General features: G+C 37.5%; 1 protein-coding gene and 1 long non-coding RNA gene across 15 annotated transcripts in view; one reads left to right on the top strand and one right to left on the bottom strand.

Annotated features, from left to right (window-relative positions):
• The window catches only part of HEATR5A (HEAT repeat containing 5A), a 112,017-nt gene extending 96,094 nt beyond the window's left edge, over positions 1–15,923 (top strand). For 7 of the 14 annotated variants that reach the window (XM_072838165.1, XM_072838172.1, XM_072838168.1 and 4 more), the window contains 3 exons: positions 4,662–4,831; positions 13,958–14,171; positions 14,472–15,923. In XM_072838165.1, the coding sequence (XP_072694266.1) occupies positions 4,662–4,831; positions 13,958–14,171; positions 14,472–14,779 (692 nt within the window). In that variant the 3' untranslated portion in view covers positions 14,780–15,923. Of the gene's footprint in view, positions 1–4,661; positions 4,832–8,030; positions 8,209–13,957; positions 14,172–14,471 lie in introns of those variants that run through there. The other 7 variants (XR_012036405.1, XM_072838170.1, XM_072838169.1 and 4 more) reach the window with 3 other exon arrangements.
• Positions 6,272–14,784, bottom strand: LOC140639782 (uncharacterized). The gene is made up of 2 exons (XR_012036407.1): positions 14,452–14,784; positions 6,272–7,274 (listed from the first exon to the last, which is right to left on the bottom strand). It is a non-coding gene; the product is annotated as an uncharacterized lncRNA (long non-coding RNA).
• Positions 15,924–20,199: the final 4,276 nt, after the last annotated feature.

The following is a 20,199-nucleotide window of genomic DNA, read 5'->3' as shown; positions in this document are numbered from 1 at the left end:
TAGGGTTTGCATTTCTGAAGGATCACTGTGGCAGCTATAGACAACAGAATTCTTGGAGGTAAAATAGAGTAAGGATAAAGAGTAGAATAATGAAAAATAAAATGTTAGCATGTATTAACAGAATTTACCGATAGTTTGGTTTAGAAATTGAAAGGGAAAAAAAATAGAAATTGAAAGGGTACATTGACTGAGCACTCATAATGCCATTCCAAAGTAAACATTTTCAGGGGTATGTAATGAGTAGTGTTTGAACTCCTATCGGATAATCAAGTGGAGCATAATATGTAGAGGTCTGGAGTTCAAGAAAGTAATACAAGCTAGAGATGATTTCAAATCACCAAAGTTGAGTTTATGGAACAAGATGGGAGGAAATTCAGGAGAACGCAGTCACAGAAGCCAAAGAAAAGTTTTAATGGTGAGAGCATGGTGAACAGTGTAAAGGAATTTTTTTTTTTTAAGATGAGACTCTTGCAACTGAGGAAGACACAAAGAGATGGAAAAATATTCCATGCTCATGGATTGACAGAATTAATATTGTGAAAATATCAATGCTACCCAGGGCAATTTACACATTCAATGCAATCCCTATCAAAATACCATGGACTTTCTTCAGAGAGTTGGAACAAATCATCTTAAGATTTGTGTGGAATCAGAAAAGACCCCAAATAGCCAGGAGAATATTGAAAAAGAAAACCAGAGCCGGGGGCATCACAATGCCAGATTTCAGGTTGTACTGCAAAGCTGTGATCATCAAGACAGTGTGGTACTGGCACAAAAACAGACACATAGATCAGTGGGACAGAACAGAGAATCCAGAAGTGGACCCTCAACTTTATGGTCAACTAATATTTGATAAGGGAGGAAAGACTATCCACTGGAAAAAAGACAGTCTCTTCAATAAATGGTGCTGGGAAAATTGGACAGCCACATGCAGAAGAATGAAACTAGACCGTTCTCTTACACCATACACAAAGATAAACTCAAAAGGGATGAAAGATCTAAATGTGAGACAAGAATCCATCAAAATCCTAGAGGAGAACACAGGCAACACCCTTTTTGAACTTGGCCACAGCAACTTCTTGCAAGATACATCTATGAAGGCAAGGGAAACAAAAGCAAACATGAACTATTGAGATTTAAGATAAAAAGCTTCTACATAGCAAAAGAAACAGTCAACAAAACTAAAACCTACAACAACCTCCAGAATGGGAGAAGATATTTGCAAATGACCTATCAGATAAAGGGCTAGTATCCAAAATCTGTAGAGAACCTATTAAAATCAACAGCAAAAAAAAAAAAAAAAAAAAAAATTCCAATCATGAAATGGGCAAAAAAAACATGAACAGAAATCTCACAGAGGAAGACATAGACATGGCCAACAAGCATATGAGAAAATGCTCTGCATCACTGGCCATTAGGGAAATACAAATCAAAACCACAATGAGATACCACCTCACACCAGTGAGAATGGGGAAAATTAACAAGGCAGGAAACCACAAATGCTGGAGAGGATGTGGAGAAAGGGGAACCCTCTTGCACTGTTGGTGGGAATGTGAACTGGTACAGCCACTCTGGAAAACTGTGGAGGTTCCTCAAAGAGTTAAAAATAGATCTGTAACCCAGCAATTGCACTGCTGGGGATTTACCCCAAAGATACAGTTGCAGTGAAACAGTGGGACACCTGCACCCCGATGTTTATAGCAGTAATGTCCACAAGAGCCAAACTGTGGAAGGAGCCTCGGTGTCCATCTACAGATGAATGGATAAAGAAGTTGTGGTCTATGTATACAATGGAATATTACTCAGCCATTAGAAACGAAAAAAAAAAAAAAAAAAACGACAAATACCCACCATTTGCTTCGATGTGGATGGAACTGGAGGGTATTATGCTGAGTGAAATAAGTCAATCCGAGAAGGACAAACATATGGTCTCATTCATTTGGGGAATATAAAAAAGAGTGAAAGGGAATAAAGGAGAAAGGGAGAAAATGAGTGATAAATATCAGAGAGGGTGACAAACATGAGAGACACTTAACTCTGGAAACAAACAAGGGGTGGTGGAAGGGGAGGTGGGCAGGGGGACGGGGTGACTGAGTGATGAGCACTGAGGGGGCATTTGAATGGAGGAGCACTGGGTGTTATATGTTGGCAAATCGAACTCTAATAAAAAAAAATACAAAAAAATAAAAAAGTAGCTCTGTAAAGCCAAAAAAAAAAAAAATGATGAGACACTTGCATGAATTTGTGCTTAGGGGGGAAAAAAAGAAGGTAGAGATGAGAATGGAGTTGGAAATATCAGGGAGGGAAGCAATGTCTCCTCCTAAGCAGGAGGAAATAAAATTCATAGTACATTTAGAAGTATTAACCTCTGCCAATGGGAGGGACATATAGGAGGTAAAAATGAGAAGTAACAGATTTAACTTTTATTATAATGAGAGTTACAGTGAGCTTGCCTCTTCCATCACACACACCACAAATATGGGGGGTTTTTTGTGTTTTTTTGTTTTTTTACAAATACGTTTTTTTTGTCATTTATCAGAGAATGAGATTAGGACTGTGAGAATTTAGACTAGCTACTGAGAAATTAAAGCAGGATCTGATGATCACAGGTAAACCATTTTCTGTGTAGCAAATTGCCCAAAAACTTAGTGGTTTAAAACATTTATTATCTGATAGTTTATGGGTCAGAAATTTGGAGCAGCATAGGTGGGTAGTTCTCACTCATGAGGTTATTGTTAAGATGCTGGCCAGAGCTGCAGCTAGAATATCCATTTCCAAGATGACTCACTCATGGCTGTTGGTCTCTTGCTGGCTATTAGTAGAAGGCTTCGCTTTCTTATCAAAGAGACCTCTCCATAGGGCTAATGCTAAGGGAAACTTGAATTTATGCTAGGTAAAAGGGGATGGAAATAAGGGAGTTCGGGGAGGGGGAGGGGAAGTAGTGAATTTTAGAAGAAATGGGAAGAACCCAGGAGAGCTGTATATTACTGAAAATAAAAAGACATTTTTACTAAACAGACTGTGTTATAATTTCAAGTTGTCATGAATGACTGAATATAACAACTGTATGGGAAGCAGTATAGCATCATGATTAACAGTATGCCCTCTGGAATCAAACTGTCCACCTTATTAATTGTGTAACGTGGGCAAATGACTAAATTTCTGTTCCTCGGGCTCTCATCCATAAAATGGAAGAAATAAAAATACCCATCTTATGGTGCTGTTATGTGGATTAAATATTTAATATATATAAGGTAGTTATAATAATGCTGTCATCATTTTAAATGCTGATCCATGTACCTTTTTTACCTTAAAATTATTAAAATTATTTTTATAAAATCCCATTCATCCATAATCCCATTCATCCATAATATTTTGCTTTCATTGTTTCATTACTACTTCTCAGGTGTCAGTTAAGATATTAATCTCCTCAAGGCTTGTATGTTTGTATGTATGTATATTTACTTATTTGGAGTGCCTGGGTGGCTCAGTCAGTTAGGCATCCAATTCTTGATCTCTCAGCTCAGGTCTTGATCTCAGGGTTGTGAGTTCAAGCCCCCATATTGGGCTCCATGCTGTGTATGAAGCCTACTTGAAAAAAAATTTTATGCATGTATGTAAGTAAATAAGCAAGTAATCTCTGCCCCCAGTGTGGGGCTTGAATTCAAGATCTTGATATCAAGGGTCAAAGGCTCTACTGACTGAGCCAGCCAGGAGCCCCAACTTTATCTTTTAATGTTTTTTTAATATTCATAGACCTTGTGACTAACAAAATTATTTACTTCCTGTTGTACAGTGTATTTTCTCTGTAAATTAGATTTTCAGTGCCAAAAAGAATGCTGTTTCTTAAATATTTGTTGAATGAATGTTAGCAAAGCTATAATCTTTTCCTGTGTATCATTTCTTCATAAGTAGTAATCCATTCCTATGGATTTTGCTTTTCAAATAACACTGAGTTTTCATAGCAGGTTCACTAAAATATTAAATGAGATTAGGAAGATAAATATAGGAGAAAATGAAGGAAAATTATACCTAATAGAAAATTCCTTCAAAATGATTGTGGCCTATGCAGTATTTTTTTTTTTAAGAAAAAAATGTTAAGAAATGGTATATATAGCAAAGCAATAAGGTATTTTCACTTGACACTGTATTATCAAAATATAAATACCTTAATCTTAACGAAGAAAAATCAGCTGTACATGCATTTCTGATTTGTTTCACAACAAAAATATTATAATAACTAACACGTGTTGAGCATATGTGCAACATGCTGTTTAAATGCCTTATATGAATAACTCATTTAATCCTCATAACTTTAGAAATGTTAATATTTCCATTTTATAAATGAGAAAACTAAAAATGGGGTTAGATGTCCAAGGTCATACAACTAGTAAATGTATATTCCTAGTATGTACACATATATATTTACTTAATGTCTACCTGTGAAGAATATAATTACTTTAGTACTTTTTGGCTCTAGAATTACTTAAAAAGTACATTTTAAAACCTACAATATCTGCCAGCATTCTTAAAATCAGTCCATTAGTGTTTATTGTCTGTAACTGTTGTGAAATTATTGAAATTATTGCTGTCAAACTAGAGGCATCTTCACACAGATACATAAAACAATAAATATGGCAATCTTGGGATGTTTCTCATAGATCATTTCTCTTTAGTAGATGGAACACATCAAGAACTTGATGAAATCAGTCTACTTACTGCTATCACAGTATTTATTTTGTCTACCAGTCCAGAAGTTACTACCATCCCATGCCTTCAGAAGCGCTGTATTGAGAAATTTAAGGCTACTCTTGAGATAAAAGATCCTGTGGTAAGTGTCTTTAGTATAGAGATGTTTGTAATAGGAATATGTTTAGGCTTTTGTAAAACTTTTCCTTGTGATTTTACTGGCTCCAACAAGAAGTACCAGACTAAATTTTTTATTTTTAGGTTTGGAGCAATTCCTATTCTTGGGATAACAAAGCCAGATTACAACAGTCTTATTCTTTGGCCTCAAGAATAGAGCACAGTTGGAGAAAGAGAAAGGAAATGTTTAAAAAAAATTGAAATGGCATCTTAATATTGATATATCACTAGAACTTACAAGGAACATTTAGTAAGATACTTTAAGATTTTATTCATTTCTTTATTTATTTTAGAAAGAGAAATCCTGCATGCACCCCTTAGTAAGATATTTTGTAGCTTATTATAATAGATTTCCTAAAAAAGGATTTCACCTGTCTTCAAGAATATGATATAAAATAATGGGACTCATCCCAAAAAAGTACACACAAGTTATCTCATTTCTTTATGACCCCTTCATTCACTAAATTAACATCCTGCTCCTTTATGCACTACAGAATGAGTTTGTGGCCCAAATTCCTTGACTCCTGAAATAAAAGAACCAAATTTTCTCTCAGAAAAAAAATAATCATTCAAATATCACAGTGGGGGCACCTGACAGATTCAGTTGATTAAGTGTCTGCCTTCAGCTCAGGTCATGATCTCAGGGTCATGAGATCAAGCTCTACATCAGGCTCCCTGCTTAGCAGGGAGTCTGCTTCTTCCCACTCCCTCTCCTGTGTGATGACACAAAATTAATATGATCCAGACATGATTCCTTAAAACCTGAAGACCAGGCCATTTGAACATCAGATATATGTGATTTTTATCTAGAATGTTTTCTGAAATCCCAAAAATATTTTTCACGTTTTCATGTTTGGTTTTGGTTTTTTATATTATAGAGGGGCATATGAGAAGGCAAATGGGAAGTAGAAAAAAAAAAAAGAGTTGACCACCAGTTATCCTACCCTATCTTGCCCACGTGCCTCTATTCTCACTCCAGACTGCACAGCCATTGTTAGCATGCAAGTTTGAGTACCTGTGTTAAGAAACAAAATTCAGCTGAGTAAATTTTAAATATTTTACTGTTTTATTCAACATTTCATATATTGAGCAGCATCCCATCTGACAGACAGAAAAGAGCTTTGAAGAGCTATACAAAATGAAAGATTTATAGACAGAAGGGGGCAGAACAAGGAAGTTACTAGCATAGTATGGATTGTTTCAGGCAAAGTCACCTTCCTTTGGGAAACAGCAGGGGTCTGTTGTGCAGATTGCCTCACTAATTGACCAGGTAATTCCAGATTGACTATAACTAAGTTAGGTATTAAGTCTTGGTTTGGTCACATGGGCTTTAGCATAGGTAACTCCATTTGGCCTGCTGTCTCTTTTTTTAACAATCTAAAAAAAAAAAAAAAAAAAAAAAAAAAACAATCTCCCCCGTTTTGATCATACTCTCACCTTTTCTGGTCAAAGTTGAAAACATTAGTGCTACCATTGAAGTTCTTGCAGTTTTTGCTGATCTTTGTGGTATTCATAAGTTACTTTAAGGTTCACATTTTTTAAATTGGTCATTCTTTTTGTTCCGTTTCTGACGTTCCAGTCTTTTGCAGGTCGTTTGCATGGTGGTTAGCAGCCACAAACATGCATTTAAAACATTTGAGGAGAACAGGACACCATGGAGATGATTATTATGATTAGCATAAGCAGGATAATTTCTAATGTCTGGAGTGCACTTTGCAGCCACAGCCTCCAAGACCCAAACCAATTAAAATCTGTTAAATCAAAGGAAGACCCTGCTGCAGGAATCAATATACAAAAATAATTTTATAGGGTCTTTTCCATGAGTCTCACTTTTGCAAAAGAATCAGAGTAAAATATAACTGTACATGACAGAAGACTTAAAAATGTCCATGGTTAAAGCTCTGAGGAGAGTTCATTATAATGGAACTAACATAAAAATTTGGTTGACACACAGTATTTTAAGGTAATAATAAGAATTATCACTAATAACGTTATACAAAGACATGTCAGATTTCCAGGAATTTCACATATTTCTGTAACATTTATAACCTATACTTATAGAAATACAACATAAAGGCAGCTTAGTATTACTTCCTTTTGAGAATTCTTCCCACATGATTTAATATCAAATAAGCCTAGTTAGTTTAACAGCTCTGGTTTTGTAAGGAGCAAAAATAATTCTTTTGTGATTTTCCAGGAGCCATATGAAAAATTCCAAAGTTGGTTCTGGGTCAGAAAGATTTCATTTAGGGACACCTGGGTGGCTCAATCAGCTGGACATCTGCCTTCAGCTCAGGGTCGTGGTCCTGAGGCCAAACCCTAGCCAAACGTCTAGCTCCCCGCTCTGTGGGGAGCCTGCTTCTCCCTCTCCTGCTGCAGCTCCCCATGTTTGTGCTAATTTGTTCTCTCTGTCAAATGAATAAAATTTAAAAAAAAAAAAAGAAAGAAAGAAAGAAAGAAAGACTTAATTTAGAATTAGATTTGGGGGAATTTGTCAGTATCAAAAGGTTGTCAAACATTTCATCAAATAGTAGGATTATAGATCACTATGAAACAATACTTCATTATCAATTTAATCAGAAGGACAGTTAAAAATTTCATGGGCAATACAGCAAGTTACATAGTTTAAAGAACAGACAAAACTTAGTTCTTTTAATAGAGAAGATTCAGTTTTCCTGAGTAATCAAGGACTTGATAAGACAACATGAAACAGGAAATTATTTTGATAAAATATAGAATCTTTATTTTCTAGGCAGATTATTTTAAAAGGCAGAAAAAAACCTCTTATAATCTCTTAACAAGAGCAGACCAATAATCAAGAAAACTTTGTCATTTTAACAGAGAAAGTCAAAATCTAAGTTTGTACCAGTGTATTTTTTTATATTAAGGCTCATTTTTTTAAACAGATTTATTCTAATCTTAGGCGGCTTGACCATGCATAAAATTCCTTTAGCAAAATCCCTTTCCACAAACCTTCTATAACTTTCTTTTGTACTTTCGGATTTTGTCCTGTTTTTCCTCTTTCCCATACCTGAAATAACCAGGTAGCTCAAGCTACAACGGTTTAACCACTTGAGGAAAAAAATACTTTCTTTTCCCTCAACAAAATTGCATCTGCAGTCCTCATTCTCTCTTTTACTGAAACACACATCCTACTTTACTAGGATACAAAGATGATTCTGTTATCAATGAATGGATTACACTCACTAACTCAAGAAACAAATGGTTAAGCCCTGGCATGCTGCTTAGGCCAACTGCTCCATTCCTAGGCATCCCAAGAGAACTGGACAAAGCAAAAGCATAGCTCCTGGCTGAGTTTGTCAACACTGTTACCAAACACAGGTAAACTAACTGCAAGAGAAGCTAATCACTCAAAAGACAAGGGTTTGGAAAAGAGAAAGGGAGAGCTTTATATTGGGCACCAGCTTCCAGGCGAGGTAGCTCAAGCTACAGCTGACCTCTCTGCCAACAATATGGACACTTAGAATTTTATAGGGAGAGGTTTGAGGGATACATGTAAAAGCAGGCAGCACTTATCATGGGAGGGGATTGGTATGTGTGCAGCAAGTGATCATGGGAGGGAAAGGCATGGGATGTGGTCTTCGTTGCTAGGCATCATGGGAGGGAAAGGCATGGGATGTGGTCTTCGTTGCTATTGGGGCTTTTCTGGCCTGGTAATTGGAATATTCAGGTCATTGCAAAACATCTTCCATCAGTGCCTCAAGAAAGTACGATAAGAAATAACAATGGGTTTCAGTTAGAGCATGAGTTAAGCAATCTTGTCTATTTCTGGTCTTAACTGTTGGAGCCTATAGTTGAGCTAGAGGGCCTGCTGACAAATACTTCTAGTAGTTTAATTATGTACATGAAAAACTTTTTAACTCTTAGAAACCTTAATTTTTATGCTGCATGGGTGGCTCAGTTGGTTAAGCAGCTGGCTTCAGCTCAAGTCACGATCTCAGGGTCCTGGGATAGAGCCCTGCATCTGTCTCCCTGCTCAACAGAGTCTGCTTTCCCTCTGCCCATCTCCTCACTTGTGCACGTGCACACATGCTTGTTCTCTCTCAAATAAATGAATAAAATCTTTTTAGATTTAACTTCTTTTTTAAAAAGATTTATTGATTTTTAAGATTTCACTTATTTGAGAGACCGCAGGAAAAGGGGAGGAGGGCAGAGGGTAAGTGGGCAGATTCCCCACGGAGCAAGGAGCCCCCAACAGGGCCCAATCCCAGGACCCTGGATTAGGGTCTGAGCCAAAGTCAGACACTTAACTGACTGAGCCAACTAGGTGCCCCTTATTTATTTGAGACAGAGAGAGAGAGAAAATACATGCGGTGGGGTAGGGTGATAGAGGGAGAGATAGTCTCAAGCAGACTCTACATCAAGTGCGAAGCATCACCCAGGGCTCAATTCCATGACCCTGAGATCATGACCTGAGCTGAAACCGAGAGTTGGGCCCTCAACCGACTCTGCCAGCCAGGTGCCCCAGAAACTTTAATTGCTAATGGAAAACTAAGTGAACAACTGTGAGCTGTTATACTATCATTCTTGAGATTGACAAATTTATGAATACATTTTATAATTTCCAAAAATATAATCTTCCTCAGTAAATATTTGGTGGGGAACCAAATATGTTTACTAAATTTCTTGGTAATAAACCAAAAACAGATAAACCTATGTTCAGTAATTAATGTTTCAGTTTTTTATTTTATTTGGAAATGATCCAGATATTCATTGACTATCCATCTTTCAACTTACCTCAGTATAATTTTAAGGTTCCAAGTTCCTAAAAAGATTTTTAGAAACGATTTTTAAGTAGACATACAGATATAGGCAGGCCAGGTCTGAGGACCCAGAGGGATCCTGCAGGACCCACCCTAAGAAGGTCTTTGGCCTTGCACAGGATGGAAATCAAACACAAGCCAAAAGGAAGAATGGGCAGTGTTTATTGAAGACATAGAGCAGATACACAAATCATCTAGGAGACTCAGAAAGGAAAAGGAGCATGAGTCTCATCCTTGCAAGGGGATCAGGAGTTTTATTGAGGATGGTAGGCAGTCTGTTGTATGTGTCCTCTCACACATCCAGGAATTGATCAAACAAGGATTGAATGATTAGGTATCTTCCTTAAGTTATTTATGCCTTAGAGCCAAGCGTCTTTGGCATCAAGGTGTTTGGAATCAGTGATGTTGGAAAACATTCATGACATTTTTGATGGCCCTCCCTGGTCACTCCTTAGATGTTCTCAAGCAAAGAGCTTTTATTTTAAATTTGAGCCATAACATAGGTATGATATGCAAAACTTACCAGTTAATTAAAGAGCAGTTGGACCCAAATTGTGTTTCTGCCAGCTGAGATAAGGTTACCTGCTCAGCTGGCTAAAGTTTTCTTTACTAACATTTGTGGAGAAGACATTTAAGATTTGTCTTTTAAGTTTTTATTTAAATTCCAGTTAACATACGGTGTTATATTAGCTTCAGATGTACAGTATACTCAGCAATTCTATACACTGTTCAGTGCTCATCATGACGAGTGTATTCTTTAGTCAGCTTCATCTATTTCACCCACTCTCCCATCCACCTCCCCTCTGGTAACCATCAGTTTGTTCTCTATAGTTAGGAGCCTGTTCCTTGATTTCCCTCCCTGTTTTCTTCCCCCTTTGCTTGTTTTGTTTCTTAAATTCTACATATGAGTGAAATCATATGGCATTGTCTCTCTCTAACTTACTTTGCCCAGCATAATACTCTAGCTCTTCTACCCTGTCAAATGGCAAGATTTCATTCTTTTTTTATGGCTGAATAATATTCCATTATATAGTAGTTTTGTTTTTTGTTTTTTAAGTAGGCTCCACTCCCAGCATGGAGCCCAAGGTGCCCCTTATTTATTTGAGACTTGAATTCACAACCCTGAGATGAAGACCTGAGCTGAGATCAAGTTGGATTCTTAACCTGCTGAGCCACCCAAGCACCCCTCCCATTTAAAAAACAGGAAAAAAAGGCCTCTTCTCCCTCTTTTTCCCTTCAGTTTTAGGAATCAGGAATGGTCTAGATAAGAGTTCCCAGAGAATGCCTGGTAAATCATTTATATCTCAAAGGTACAGGAAAGAGAATGCAAGATCCTCCAGAAAGGACTTTTGTTCCCTTTGACTTGAATTTTTAACAATACTTAATAAGCATTTCGAGATAAAAAGGGTACGTTTTGGGATTGGTAAAAAGGATAGATGGATTTTAAATTGTTTCTGGAACCTCATTTCTGTTTTTGCAAAAACTTGTAAAATAAGGACAATTGCTTTGAACTCCTCAAATAATTGATTTGCACCTTAAAAGACTTCATAGGTTGATCCACCTATACAACTACATTATCTTCAGTTTGCTTCTTTATATATAGGAGATCATCAACTAAGATGGAAAACAAGAGATTGCTATGGTTTTCGATTTAGAATTGTGTGTCTTAGAGTATTTTAGTGAGTACAGAGTTTCATTTTAGTTTAAGGAAGAAAAAAAAAGTTCCCATCAGGCTCTGAAAATCTGCTTCTAGTTTGGCCAATTTTTTTTTTTTAAGATTTTATTTATTTATTTACGAGAGACAGAGAGAGAGGCAGAGACACAGGCAGAGGGAGAAGCAGGCTCCATGCAGGGAGCCTGACGTGGGACTCGATCCTGGGACTCCAGGATCACACCCTGGGCTGAAGGTGGCGCTAAACCACTAAGCCACCAGGCTGCCCCCCAACTTTTTTTTTTTTAAGATTTTTTATTTATTTATGACAGAGAGAGAGGCAGAGACACAGACAGAGGGAGAAGCAGGCTCTGTGCAGGGAGCCCAACGTGGGACTTGATCCCCAGTCTCCAGGATCACGCCCCTGGGCAGAAAGCAGCACTAAACCGCCGGGCCACCGGGGCTGCCCTGCCCCCCCAACTTTTGACCATAAATTTACCTTAAAAAAAGAAAGGTTCTTTTGAACCTCTTCTGTGTCAGGTTTTAGCCAGGACAAATAGTAAATATTCCTGGCCATACTGACCAGCCAACCCCTTGAACTCAAGAGGCATCCTCAAAGAGGATGGAAAAGATGTTTTATTTCCCTTAATCTACTAGTTACTATAGACAGACCTGGGAGGTGGACTCTGGTAAGGATTGTCATCCTTAGCTGGCTTCTACCAGTTTCCCTGGGATGCCATGCCATGTGCAGTCCCGAGTGGGATTTACACAGAGAGTGTAGCTCCAGTATCTACCAGAATTTGGTGAGGTTTTCCATTAGTTTTAATTTTAGTTTCCCTTGTCTGTTTAAAGAATAATAGTAGTGTACCAGAAATTCCTTCAGAATCTCTTCAGCTCCAGGAGGGACCAGAGGCCTTCCTTCCAAGATAGATATGGAGGCATTCGAATTGGGGTTGAAGGATTTACACAAAACCTTTGAGAACAATCTTTTTTCCAATATCCCAGTTAATTAGAAATGAGACATCACAGGGCACCTGAGTGGCCCAACCAGTTAAGCATCTGCCTTCAGCTCAGGTTGTGATCCTAGGATCTGGGATCAAGCCCCACATTGGGCTCCCTGCTCAGCAGGGAGTCTGCTTCTCCCTCTCCCTCTGCCATTTTCCTGTCCCCTTCTCCCCCCACCGCTTGTGCTCTGGCTCTCTCTATATCCGTCAAATAAATAAAATCTTAAAAGAAATGAGACACCAGTTTCTGGGCCACGTTTTGATGATGGGCCTAGAAGGCTGCAGTGCAGGAGGTGTTGTTTTAGATACCTTTTGTGTCTAATTTTTTATTTGCTTTTTGCAAGAAACTTTCAGTGGAGCTATTTTGGAATCTTAAAGCCTTTTGGAAACTTCTGCATAACAATTAAAATAAGTATCCCATTCTCTTTGTTTGATTTGGAAACTCTTGCTTTTAAGTGCACTTCTTAAATGACCTTGTCTAGTTGGCACTTTCTCCATAATGGTTGTTGCCTTTAGTAAGATTTTGCCATTCTTAAAGGTCTTTATAGCTAGAAAGACCATAATCTTTAGACATAAAATAAGCAGGTATGGCAAAAGGTGGGTTGTTCAACTTTTTGGAATTTAAGGATTCCATTTCTTTAAATCTTTGGGTCTCTCAGAGCCAAACTAATACCTAAGAGGGATGTGTTGCTTTGTGGGGATTGTATGGTGTTTTAAAGTGTACTTTGTTGCACAGAAATTCTCTTGAGGTTGGTGGGTAACCTGTGTTATTCTAACCCATTCTGTGACCAATTTATCCTATACAGCAGTCTTATTTCGTGTGCACATCAACATACCAGAAACGACCAAAGAGATGTTACTGCAGACTGGCCTGTAGAGGCCTTGTGTGCAACACCAGCATTTCTCAATGTGGAAGCGGGGTCTGGGGAAAAAACTGAACCAGCAGACCCCAACAAATGGGGACTGCAGACTGGGATTCCATACAAATGGAGAACTGCAGATGGAACCAGCAGTCCACATCTGTGTTTCTCCTTCCCCCGCCACACCCCCCACACCAAAGCCTTCAGAGGTTTCCTTTGGATCCCATCACTATCACCAAATCTGTCAAGGAACAGAATTCAACTGAGTAAATTTTAAAGATTTTATTGGCTTCATTCAGTGATTCACAAATTGGGCAGCAACCAACATACCAAATAGAAAAATTTATAGACAGAACAAGGGACGAGGAAGTTACTAGCAAAGAGTGGATTGTTTCAGCCAAAGCTACATCCCTTAGGGGGCTAGCAGGGGTCTATCAGGCAGATTACCTCATAGTGCTGACCAGGTAATTCCAGATTGACTGGTTTAAGATTCCAGTCTTGGGAGAGGTTGAAACTGTAATTAAGTCAGGTATTGAATCTTGGTTTGGTAACATGGGCTTTGCCCAGGTGACTCCATTTTTGGGGGGCTGTTGTCCCTCTTAACACCTGTTAGCACTTGGACTTCCAAAATTAAATTAGAAATAAATTAAAATGCCTTTTTAAGAGACTTTTCTCAAGAAAAACGTTTCAGTTCACAATTTTTATTTCCTTTTTAAAAATTTAGATTGCAATCTGCATGTTAATATAAATTTATGTTTACAGTTTATACTCTTTTGTCTCTTATCTGATTAGGTACAAATCAAGACCTATCAGCTACTACTTTCCATTTTTCAGTATCCAAATCCAGCTGTTTCTTACCCATACATATACTCTTTAGTATCCTCTATTGTGGAAAAGCTACAGGAAATAGACAAGAGAAAGCCTGAAGACACTGCTGAGCTTCAGATCTTTCAAGAAGGCATAAAGGTCTTGCAAGCACTGGTGGCCATTGCCGAAGAACAACACCGTAAGTGTCAGCATTAAATTCATACTAAAATAAGAATCTGTCCCAGATCAGAAGTTTAATGTTATTCTAAATGTAAAACATTCAGTTGGTCACTCAACATTATATTTCTGCATTCATTGAAAGGCAGGTGTTAATTCCAAGTATTGATATTATGTAGTACTAATTTGAGAGGAGAAATTAGAAGGATCCTTTTTCCCCTTCAGTAGGAAAAAATGTGTACAGATAAGTGAGTTTACAACTTTATGTAATAAATATCTACACCCTTTAACCCAGAACTTACATCATTTATTTACTTGCCAGGTTCTCAGCTGGTGGCCTGTCTCCTGCCCATCCTCATTTCCTTCCTTTTGGATGATAATGATCTGGGATCTGCAACTTCTGTAATGAAAAATTTACATGACTTCGCTTTGCAAAATCTCATGCAGATTGGGCCTCAGTATTCATCAGTTTTTAAAAATGTAATGGCTTCTTCTCCAGCCCTGAAAGCCCGCCTTGAGGCTGCTATCAAGGGCAATCAGGAAAGTGTAAAAATCAAGATACCAACATCTAAACATACTAAGAACCCTGGAAAGAATACAAGCATCCAATTAAAGACCAACTTCCTCTGATTATTTTTTTTAATAGTAAGCATCTTAAAATACTTGATCATTTCCTTTTCTTAGGGGACAAAGTGACATTTTAGACACAAGTGCACTTGAAGGTCTGGTTGATTGTCTTCAATAGCTGTGACTTTTTGAAGTAATATCAAACCTAACATTTTTTGTGAATTTTTTTTTTCAATTTAATAAAACCACAAAGCTCTTGCCAGGAATTTCAAGAAAGTGCTAAAGAATTGAACATATTAAACAATCCACTGCTTTAGAAATGAAATGGATTTCTTCTGACAGTCCATACACACATGGTATCCTTAATACTTTAGTAAATATAGATTTGACTATAGTATAAATTATCTGCATTTATATTGTATACCAATTGCTAAAATTCTGCCTTATTCAGTAATTATATTAAACGTTCTTGGATTTCTCAACATAAATGATTGGAAAGATATTTAGAAAATATCCACTATATAGTAGTACAAGTTAATTAATTATAGCCCTACAGTGTGACTTAAGATCTGGTGTATATAAATATCATGGTTTTTTACCACCTTTTGGTTTGATTTGTATTGGGTTCGCAAAATGGAAATTTTACTTATTTTAAATAGAATAGGGCATCTCCACTTCAATTTCTCAAATGGATTTTCTGTTATTTCTGTTCTTGACAATTTTATTTTCATTTATAACAGACATTCATATTAATAAGTTTAATATAGACTAGTATCTACACTTAGGTCAAATATAGGTTTATATAAAACAACAAATTTAGATCATCGACAGAATGCAAGTACTTTTTTTATCATGAAACATATTTTAATATAGGAAAAATCTAATGATAGAGTCATATTGGTTGAAAAAATATTTTTTAACTGTTGGTAATCACTGACTCTCCTCCTTCCACTTCAGTGTTATATGTAGGAATCAAGCACTATGTCACATCATAGTATTTCCCTGTTAAAAATTAAAAACTGGAGTGATAGGGACATGGTCAGAATTGAGAAAACACTTTGAGTCAAGCAGGAACAATGTGATGTACTCTATTTTATTATGTTTGTATATAAATACTCTTGTAAATTGTTCAGAATGAAAACACTTGACAAAAATCTAACACTACAATCTTTTTAATTTACATAAATAAAGCTAATTTTCTTTATCATTCTTGTATTTGAGATTATTTTGCCCACAAAAGATGGCTGGTTAGTCTCACAGACTCCAGAAAATCAATTCCATGGAGCAAATAATATCTCTTCTCTGTAAATTGGCATTTTTCTCAGAGGAGCCTTTTCATTGGAGCATTCTTTGCAGTGTTTTGGATTCTGTCTTCCTAATTGTCTCTGCTAATCTGAGTATACATTTCTTACTATTTCCTTCACCTGAATGCCCTTCTCTCTATTGTGTCTGGCTGACTCCCATTCCTTGTAGGCTTGGTTTAAATGTCACTTCCCCTTAATTCTCCTTAACACTTCTTACCCTTTTACATCAAGCACATTTAACTGCTTCCTCACCTGTGTCCCTGGAGTACTTAACATGTTCTTCTATGCATGGTACATCACATTTCATTTTATTATCTCCCTTTTAGATCACCTTCATTAGGGAGGAATTTTTTCTTGTAACTGCCTTTGTGGCATCAACTAGATACCTAATTACTATTGAAACTAATACAGGATGGATGTGAGCTCAGAAATCTACTCCTTTTTCAAGACAAATGCTAGACTGAGCTGTTCTTAACGATACAACTTACTACTTTGATTTTTTAGTTCTTTTGTCCATTTGTTTCATTTAGTTCATCCTTAAACATTAGACTTCTTCTCATGATTTAGTGATAGTTTCCTGAATTGTTTCAGTTAAAGGTGTTATATGAATGTCAGTAGTTATGAAAAAATATGTCCAATGTCACAGAATTAAGAACTTTGAGCTAGGCTCTATCCTATGGCCTTTTTTTTTTTTTAATGTATCACTTTGTTTAAAACAACACTGAAGGGATCCCTGGGTGGCGCAGCGGTTTAGCGCCTGCCTTTGGCCCAGGGCGCGATCCTGGAGACCCGGGATCGAATCCCATGTCAGGCTTCCGGTGCATGGAGCCTGCTTCTCCCTCTGCCTGTGTCTCTGCCTCTCTCTCTCTGTGTGTGTGTGACTATCATAAATAAATAAAAAATTAAAAAAAAATAAAACAACACTGAATTAGTAAATGTATTCCTTTTTAAATATTTTATTTACTTGACAGAGACGGGGAGAATGAGCACAAGCAGGGGGAATGGCAGGAAGAGTGAGAAGTAGGCTCTGTGCTGAACAGGGAGCCCCATGTGGAGCTTGATCCCAGGACTCTAGGACCATGACCTGAGCCAAAGGCAGATGCTTAACCAACTGAGCCACCCAGGTGCCCCTAATGAATACATCCTTAATGATAAGGAAAGTAAGACTTAACAGCTGTGATTTGAACCTTTCAGATCCAGGGTCCATGCTAGAGACAAAACAAGTACTCTGGCAGTCCTGATTTCATCAAGGGGTAGCTCTTTTCTTTTTCCAGTGTTCACGTTCCCACAGGAGCCTTCTTCCTTGTCTAAAATGTTTTCAGTTGTATTTCTCCAAATTGCCACTAGAAGCTTTCTGATCATTAGGAAAGAGTTTTTTGGTTTGTTTTTGTGTGTGTGTGTTCTCCACAGTTTGTATGAGAACAGACTATATGAATAGATACTGATAGAAGTTTCGATTTGCTTATAGGTGAATAGTTTAATCTGAAAAGTACATCAAAAATTGTATCTTTTTATTTTAAAGAGCTTCTAGTTATGATAACGCTGTTGCATTTTAAGCAGCTTGCTTAGTAACTTGGCTGAGGGACGCCTAGGTAGCTCAGCAGTTGAGCCATCTGCCTTCGGCTCAGGGCGTGGTACTGGGGTCCTGGATCGAGTCCTGGGTACAGGCTCCCCCCGGGGAGCCTACTTCTCCCTCTGCCTGTGTCTCTGCCTCTCTCATAAATAAATGAACAAAATCTTAAAAAATAATAATAATAATAACTTGGCTGAAACATAGTATATCTGTCTTGAGCTTTTGTTTTTCTAAGGGAAAAAAGATGGAGCCAAATTTTCTAGTTGAGTCCCATTTTATTTAACCCATTGCTTAAAAGCTTATTATGGAAAGACCTAAAAAATAATACTGGATATAACAGATTTCTATTAATAGAGCATTGAAGCAAAATATTATTTCTATAAAACAGACTTTTACATCAACCTTAAAGGGAACATTAAGGTACTTAAATAAATACGGTAAGACCTGTAAAAGAGTACTTAAAAAAAAATAAAGATACGGGCAGCCCGGGTGGCTCAGCGGTTTAGCACCGCCTTCGGCCCAGGGCATGACGGATAGAGTTCCACATCAGGCTCCCTGCAGGGAGCCTGCTTCTTCCTCTGCCTTTCTCTCTCTCTCTCTCTGGGTCTCTCATGAATAAATAAAATCTTTTTTAAAAAAATAATAAATAAAAAATAAAGATACAAGCATAATGTTATGGGAAGACCAGAGAAGACCAAGGCTTCCAAGATGGACTTAATGGAAGTCCGTATAATATACTAAGATATAGGCTTAGAGAATAGTGGTACTTACTTGAGGGAATAAATACAAATCCTGTTCTTTGTAACAATGATTTTGAAGAGAATTCTATCTTTGCTATAGCCTAAAGAAATCCCTTTTTGTCTTTTTATCATAACTTTAGGGCCAAGGTAATTACATATCTTGGATTTTCTCCATCAATTGAATATAATTTCCTCTGTACAAATAATTTCTTAACCCTTCTAATGCCTCAATTTATCAGGATCATTTTACCTCCATGTTTGATAGAAATACAATTCTCCCAACTCCCTGCTGTCTGACAGTGATCCACCAATTAATTGTGTCTGTATTGACTTCGCTGTTTTCTGTTCTTTTCTGACAGTCTGTTTAACTGATGCCTGCCTGTGCTTTTAGCTTTGAGGGAAAGGGAAATTTTGTGTTGTTTTGATTATATCCAGTACAAATACAATACAATCCCAGGTTCTCTATATTCAAAGGAGCTAGCCATTCTTCATATACATTCACATATTTACAATGATGGGGGAACACAGGGCTAGCAGAGGACACGGCACAAGCCTGGGGAAGCACGTTAACAAGTTCTTGCAACAGGGAGAGTGACATTCCTCTAGACTCAACTGCCTTGATGTTCATACTTTGCTAAGGGCTGAAGGTAATCTTAGCCTGACCCCCAAGAGCCTGTAAGTCTACTTTAACATATAAAAATTCCTTTAGAAATCTCCTTTATCTCTAAACACCCAAGATACGTGTTGGCAATCATCCTCCAAGCACATGGCCCACTGATACATATCTGAAGGGTCTCATGACTCAGGTTTTATTAGACGGTAACAAGTGACCTTTTCCCAACTATAGCCCCCTGAAGGTCCTGGAAGGATGGAAGCAAGGTCCTTGCTTCCAAAATTTCTTAGTATACTATCCTCAAACCCCTCCCAACTCCCAGGTATAATAATCAGCCATCCCTCACAGATCCAGGGCAGCAGCTCTTCCTGCTTCCTCTCTTACAGGGTCCTGTTCCTGTGCTTTAATAAAACCACTATTTTGCACCAAAGATGTCTCAAGAATTCCTTCTTGGTCGTCGGCTTCAGACCTCACCCCACCAAACCTCACCTATATTCCAAAACTCCCTATGCCTGTGTCTCTGCCTCTCTCTCACTGTGTCTCTCATGAATAAATAAATAAAATCTTTAAAAAATAATAATAAAGAGGCCTATAAACCCCAATATTTCTGTTGGTTACTTGTTTCTGATCTTAAGAAAGCTTTGAGGGACGCCTGGGTGGCTCAGCAGTTGAGCATCTGCCTTTGGTTCAGGGTGTGATCCCAGGATCTTGTCCCACATCAGGTTCCCTGAATGGTGCCTGCTTTACCCTCTGCCTATATCTCTGCCTCTCTCTCTCTGTGTCTCTCATGAATAAATAAATAAAAGTTAAAAAAAAAAAGCTCTGGGTATTTTCTTATTTTATATTTTATTTATATTTTATTATTTTTTATTTTTTATTTTATTTTATTTTATTTTATTTTATTTTATTATTTTATTTTGAGGGAGGGGGGCTTGTATTTTATAGTTAAATAGCTGCAGGAGGAGTGCTCATGACTCCCTGAATTGCCAGGGTGATTGGTCTTCCCATATCTTTCCTCCCTTGTATCAGGCAGTTACTAGAAACACATCTTCTAGGCCACTACTTAAACATAAAACTGTCTTAAAAGTAGATTTTCTAAGTTATGGAAATGCTTTTGTTTCTGCAGTCAACAGACCTATTGTAAGTCAGTATCGAATGAGAAGTGGCTAGACAATGCACTTTCTATTCTCTGGTCCATTGTGTTCTTCAGAGTACTCTGCCATTTGCTACATTTTTCATTGCAGACGCTTTTT

This window comes from Canis lupus, chromosome 9 (genome assembly GCF_048164855.1).
Source record: "Canis lupus baileyi chromosome 9, mCanLup2.hap1, whole genome shotgun sequence".
Classification (NCBI taxonomy): domain Eukaryota; kingdom Metazoa; phylum Chordata; class Mammalia; order Carnivora; family Canidae; genus Canis; species Canis lupus.
Note: the sequence above shows the minus strand (reverse complement) of the source record. Positions and strands in the feature narration are given on the sequence as shown.